General features: G+C 49.9%; 1 protein-coding gene across 1 annotated transcript; it reads left to right on the plus strand.

Moving 5' to 3' along the window:
• Positions 1 to 754: 754 nt before the first annotated feature.
• Positions 755 to 3,934, plus strand: K444DRAFT_639354 (glycoside hydrolase family 47 protein; the record flags this gene model as incomplete). Its single annotated transcript, XM_024884372.1, has 3 exons — positions 755 to 2,506; positions 2,555 to 3,573; positions 3,625 to 3,934. The coding sequence occupies 3 exons, from the start codon at positions 755 to 757 to the stop codon at positions 3,932 to 3,934; spliced, it is 3,081 nt and encodes a 1,026-aa protein (XP_024744268.1).
• Positions 3,935 to 6,702: the final 2,768 nt, after the last annotated feature.

Below are 6,702 nucleotides of genomic sequence, written 5' to 3' on the forward strand. Positions count from 1 at the left end.
CCCGTCAGCCATGTTGGCGGAATATGCTGGAGCTTGGACCGGGGTTGAGCTTGAAAGGGTGGATAAAGGGGGAGGCGACACTTCACTTACTTCTGCTTATCCGCTCTGAAGCAAATTGCAAGAGTGACCTTCCTTGCAACGCAACTCCCATGCGTTTCCTTGATGTCTTGTGAGCAGAGCGAGCGCTGAGCAGCACCGCACCGCCCCGGGAGATCTGCCAGACGTGCGCAAAAGAACCACTTTATATCCCGATTTGTGTCCATGTGTCCATGTGTCCATCTCCAAAGCCTCCCCAATGCGACATGAACACAGTCCCGCACCAGCCAGTCAGTGCACTCACTCCACGCCCAGCGGGTCAGTGCGGGATAGCCCCCTACAGTAATACTGGTATTTGTTCCAGAGAGAAGTTCAGCCGGCACGTTTCTCCATTGACTACACCAAGGCCCCTGTAGCCGGGATCCTGAGCTCCAGGCATTTCATCCTGACCCGTCCCAGATCCCGGACGCCGCCAAGAGCGACAGAGGCACGAACTGCTTCACCACTCGACATTTCATCGTGGCCAGATCCATGGCTTGCTCCGTTCACGACCAAACCCACTTCTCGATGAGTGTGCAAACCGACTAAGTTCCCAATGACCCTCTGGAAAATGCTGCTACGACCATCGAAGCATCGTTGATGACCCGGTGTCGCGTGATACGCCCGCTTTCCACCTCCCTCTCCCGCCGCCCTCTTGAGGGCAACGAAGCATCTCAAGATGCTGCGGTACCGGCGATACCGCGTATTCCTGATATTAGCGGCTATCCTCACTCTCGTCATTGTTCGATTAAGACACACAAGGGACTGGGCGCAATATCCGTTGACTGCAGGCTTCGAGAATACCCCTGCGCAGAAGGAGGGCAATTATGGCGGATCTCCTCCAGTCAAAACCACAACTCCAGCCAAAATTGAGAAGGCAAAAGAGACTCCACGGTCCAAAACCCAGCAGAAATTGGCCTCGAGTACACCAACACCCAAAAATGTCGCTTCCTCCACGCCAGTTGCAGAGGGCCTGAAGTCCACCCCTGAATCTGTGCCCCAGATCGTGCTACCAGACAGAGAGCCATTGCCACCAACCAAGGTCTCCATGGAAGAAGAGGAACTTGATTTGCATCCAGTAGCGCCGCCCGGGAGACAAGAATTACCTGCATTTTCTGCAGTGCCAACGACGATACATTGGGAGAAACAGGTGGAGCATTTCCCTGTACCTGCAGAGTCTATCATCCACCTACCAACAGGCGTGCCTGTCAAAATACCAAAGATCCAACATGCATTCAACGACGAGACCCCGACTGCGAAGATCAACCGCGAAAAACGCCAATCGAAGGTCAAGGAGGAATTCAAGAGGGCGTGGACTGGATACAAGAAGCATGCATGGCTACACGATGAATTGTCACCCGTCACTGGCAACTTTCGGGATCCGTTCTGTGGGTGGGCTGCGACTTTGGTGGATTCTTTGGATACACTGTGGATTATGGGTCTGGAGGACGAATTCGAGGAGGCTGCCAAAGCTATCGACATGATCGATTTCACGACAAGCCCACGTAGTGATATACCAATGTTTGAGACGACAATTAGATATATGGGAGGTCTTCTGGCTGCATATGATGTTAGTGGTGGGAAATATAAGAATTTACTGACTAAAGCTAAGGAATTGGGGGAGATCTTGATGGGGGCTTTTGACACTCCGAACAGGATGCCGGCTTTATATTACCGATGGAAACCAACTTTTGCATCACAGCCCCATCGAGCAGGTCAGAGGTCTAACCTCGCAGAACTAGGATCTTTATCAATGGAGTTCACGAGGTTATCACAATTGACCAATGATCCTCGATACTACGATGCCGTTGCCCGAATCACACTTGCACTGTCGGATTGGCAGGACCGCGGCACCCAGCTTCCCGGTGTCTTCCCCGATAATGTCGATGCATCTGGTTGCAACCGAACCGTGGCGGATGTCCAATTACCTAAGTCTGTGCCTGCAGAGGCATCAATAAGTCCAGCGAAAGATGCAGAGGAACCTATTGGATTTCAACCCGTCGATCCAGAAAATGTGAAGGAACCGAGACCAAGGAAGAAGAAGGTCAAGGGAGATACGAATGACCTCATGTTGGAGGTGCAGGTGTTGCCTGGAGAGCCGAGCAAAGCTCAAATCCTTGGTTGGGCCGAGGACCTACCTGTTGGGCACAAGCAAAAGCAAAAGAAGGTTTCTAAGAGAGATACAGTTGAAGAGAAACCCCCAGCCGCGGACCTCGCTAGCCCAAGCCCAAATACCCCGACCCCGACCCTAAGTCCTACTACCGACAGAATTACTGGATTGCCACTCGACATTCCGGCAGCAAAAGCTGCTGTTGGCGATACTGTTGGAAACTGGGACTGCGTTATTCAGGGCTTGGAGCCAGCGTCCCCTGGAAGAGGAAAGTTTTCTATGGGAGGTGGACAAGACTCTACTTATGAGTACTTTCCAAAGGTTTATATTTCCCTACCATTTATGAAGCAAAGACTAACTATTTTCTAGGAATATCTCCTTCTTGGGGGCCTTGACGAGACGTATCGAAAGATGTATCTCAAAACTATTGATGCAGTCCGGAAGTGGATGCTTTACCGGCCTATGGTTCCCGACAACCGTGATATCTTATTTTCTGGATCCATCACAACCATGGGCGACCCCGAACTCGATCTTAAGCTGAGTGCTGATGTAGAGCATCTCACTTGCTTCATCGGTGGCATGGTTGGGATGTCAGCCAAGATCTTTGGTATCGAAGGAGATCTAGAGATTGCCAAGAGGCTGGCTGATGGTTGTGTCTGGGCCTATGAATCAACGCTCACGGGAATTATGCCCGAAGGCGCCACGGTCATGCCCTGCAAGAGCTCTGAGCACTGTACCTGGAATGAAACGGCGTACTGGGAGTTCTTAGACCCTACGGGAGCGCAAAGAGACGAGAACTTGAGGGAATACATTGCGAATAAAGCGGCTCGTGAAGCAGAGAAAAAGGCCCAGGAGGAGGCAGCAAAGGTAGCACTCAGGGCAGAAGCAGAACTAGCCAATGCTGAAGTCAGATCTGGCAACAGCACCAGTCCTCTGGCAGAGGAAGATATATCTGATTATGAGTTGGATACCCTTCCTGATTCTCCCGGTAGTGCAGCTTTGAAGAAGGACAAACCGGTCTCACTGCACAAACGTCAGACCGTGAGCTCCCCGAAGTTCGAAGTCCCCAAGCCTATTACTCATAACTTCCAGGGCAGTGTTCCTGCAGCAAAGCTGGCGATATCACAAGACACACATGAACAGAAGGCGAACGCCAAAACCATGTACCAACAGAAATTCGAGCATACAGAATCAGAATTAGCATCTATGGCGGCAGTCGGTCGACCCGTTGCAAATATCCCTGAATCACCCACTCCTACCACCCAGAACCAAGTCTTCTACGACCCTGGCCAACCCCTCTCCCACAAAGAATACGTCGAGCAAGTAATCAACCAGCAATCTCTTCCCCCCGGATTCGCCACCATCAAATCGAGGAAATACATCCTCAGGTAAGGCCTTCCCTCCTCTCCGCCATTCCCCCTTTCTAATAGTGTATGTAGACCCGAAGCCATCGAGTCAGTCTGGTACATGTACCGCATCACCGGCGACGAGACATGGCAAGACAAAGGCTGGCGCATGTTCGAGTCGATCATCAACGCAACGTCCACCAAGCACGGCCACTCGGCCATCTACGACGTCCTAGACGGCGACCACTACCAGATCGACGAGATGGAGTCTTTCTGGTTGGCCGAAACGCTCAAGTATTTCTATCTGCTGTACTCGACGCCGGATGTCATTAGTCTGGATGAGTGGGTATTGAATACGGAAGCACATCCGCTTAAGAGGCCTGTTGCTGGGGTAAAGACTTGAAGGGAGTGAAACCTTCCTTGAATGAGGTGGGAGGCTGTATTCTAGGAAAGGGGTGTTGGGGTGTTGGGGAGTTTGGTGGCATGGTTTCTTTGAGTCGGACTGTGCTGTGTGCGGTACGAAAGGGGCATAGGTGGAAGGGTAGAAGTGATTCTGGATACATGCATTGTCGGTGTTCTTTTTCTTGGGTACTTAGATCCGTGATCGATGTGAGGGATAAAATTATAATAAGGCATTGTTGTCTTAAAGTCTTAATATCTTTTCACTCCTGAACTTGTACGATTGTTCGTTGCTGCATTGATACTGCCCAGCCCAATTAGTCTGAATCCAAGTGGATTAAATACTGGCATATTGCGGGAGCTGCAAGTGATCGTTGTGCCTTGGAAGAGCTTTTGCATATAGGATGGACTTGGATGGCTTTGTGGTGTGAGATGCCCCTGCTCGAGAGAAGTTTGCTAGTAATGACTCTTGTAGTAGAATTTTATGAATTGTGCGACTTGGATAAGAAAAGGTTGAAGTTTCTCTTGCTGCACTTTATGGAACGGCCACACTTCCAAGGTAGCTATTGCTATTGGATCCCTTGAAAGTAGGACTCTACTCCCTCATCACGCAAATTCACCTTCTACAAGCTCTCTGTTGCTTCTCCACACTCTTCCTGCTGCAAACAACTCATCATTTTAAGGAGTATTCTGCGCGCTGGTCCTTGATCATAATTCAGAGCCTTCAAATAAACCAAATCATCTCAAACGCCTGCCCCTGTTCTAGAACTCGGCGTCCCAAAGTTACCACTCACAAATACAACAAGAACCGCTGCATACCTATGATTGAATAAGCCAGCGTCTTCTCAACTTGGGGGCTACACTGAGGGCAGCAGCCGATCCATAAAGCTCTGCCCTCTTCGCAATTGCCAACACACCAAGACTCAGTGCAAATGCAGCAGTATAACCCCCGATCAGCCCCAGCCGCACGTTATTGTTCTACACCAGATACAGATTGACAACTTCAACCACAAGCAGTATTGCAGCAATAAACCTACTCAGAATAGACACCTCTCGAGCAATTTTCCATTCCAAGATATAAGCCAGATTGCTTTCGGCTTTACCTTCCTAAAACAATTGACCAATTATTCCCAAACGGTTGTTGTAGAAAGAAATGGATACAGGAAGTGATGCATACAACTACAAGAAAGAACACACGTTGATATCGTCTCACAAACCTGATCAGGTAATCTTGATCATCCGGTATTCGAAGAGCTACGAGATCCTCTTCATTACCAAGCCTCAAACTACCCTTGTCCATCAGAATAGATGTTCACTCCTGTCTAGCCTGGTATCATACGACCTCAACTACTTGCGAAGCGAACCGTCAATTTAAAGTCGACTCAAGTATTCTGGGAATGCAATGAAAACCCTGCATGCGAAGCGTTTTCCCAAATGATTCCTCACAATTCCTCGTGTACCGGTCACCTGGTGCCTCTTTTTGCAAGCAGCCTCTGAGAGACTGCAGCGTCTCTTGCGAAAGGACTATAACATTGGCTTGCAAGTCACACCAAAAGCCATCTCTACACATGCGCCTCCAGGCTTGCCTTTCGCCATTGGAGTCTCACTTCTTACGGTGTGAATTAAGTATGTGTTCGAATCAGGACAGACCGCGTTGAGCGAAGACGTGCTTAACGTCTGGTGTATATAACAATGTCCGGAACCTCGAGTCTCAACTTTTTCCACGCATCGTTTTCAGATCTAAGGATACTCTGCAGGCTCGGCTCTCTTCTATTCCCAATGACTTCATCCTCCCTCCTCTCAATACATCTTTAATCACAAAGAGTTGAGTCACTGAACCCTTGTCACAAACTCCACCTCACTAAAGATGAAGTTCTTCAGCTCCCTCACTGCAATTTTAAGCATCGGCTCTGGAGTCGCTGCCCCCCTCCGAACCAGAGATGTCTAAGTCGGAGCTCTTAGTATCATCCTCGCAACCACGAGCTCAACCCTCGCCCAAGACCAAGCTATCGCCAATACGTCTCTTCCTCCATCTTTACTCACCCACTAACACAGACCCAGCCCAAGTCCCCGCTCAAATAGGCTCGGGCATCCAATCGGGCTCTACCTAGCCAGATCGCCTCCACACTTGTTGTGTCGTCACGTGACCTCTTAGCGCGGCACCCTGTGTCTTAGTTCTCGAGCTCCCCGCTCCTTCTCTCTTTAAACGTAATACACCACACACCCGAATACAGCTGTTTTCCACGAGAACACCAACTCTAGGGTCGTAATAACACTTCAATCCGCCGCCATCACGCTCACGGCCCCGGATATTACTGTGTTGACCCAAGACCTGACATCCCCCTCCTATGCGAAGTCCGCCATTGCGACATTCGCACAGTAGGCAAATGCCGCTGGAGTAGCTTTCTCAGCACCGACGGGGGCTATACCGCGGCAGGAATACTGGCTGCAGAGGCGGCGGTGCAACCGCTCTTGTGTCCAATGATTGCTTATGCGAAGGCTGTGCAGGGAATGGGAGCACGCAGGTTGCTGCCAGGATGGCTGGGTTGGGGAGCGCTGCTACGCAATGTCTCACTCTTGTGAGAGCTTGAACCAGATTTTGGGTATCAGTCTTCTTGAGTAGAGATGATGCTTTGACAAGGATGGTAGTGCCCTGTACAATGGTGAAATTAATGTTTGGCATGATTATATTAGCAAGCTTTGGAGAAAGTTTTGTATGTAATAAAAGCTGTTGCAAAAACCTCATCTCCTTGTGGGAGCAAAGGCATGATT

This window comes from Hyaloscypha bicolor (assembly GCF_002865645.1).
Source record: "Hyaloscypha bicolor E unplaced genomic scaffold K444scaffold_10, whole genome shotgun sequence".
Classification (NCBI taxonomy): Eukaryota; Fungi; Ascomycota; class Leotiomycetes; order Helotiales; family Hyaloscyphaceae; genus Hyaloscypha; species Hyaloscypha bicolor.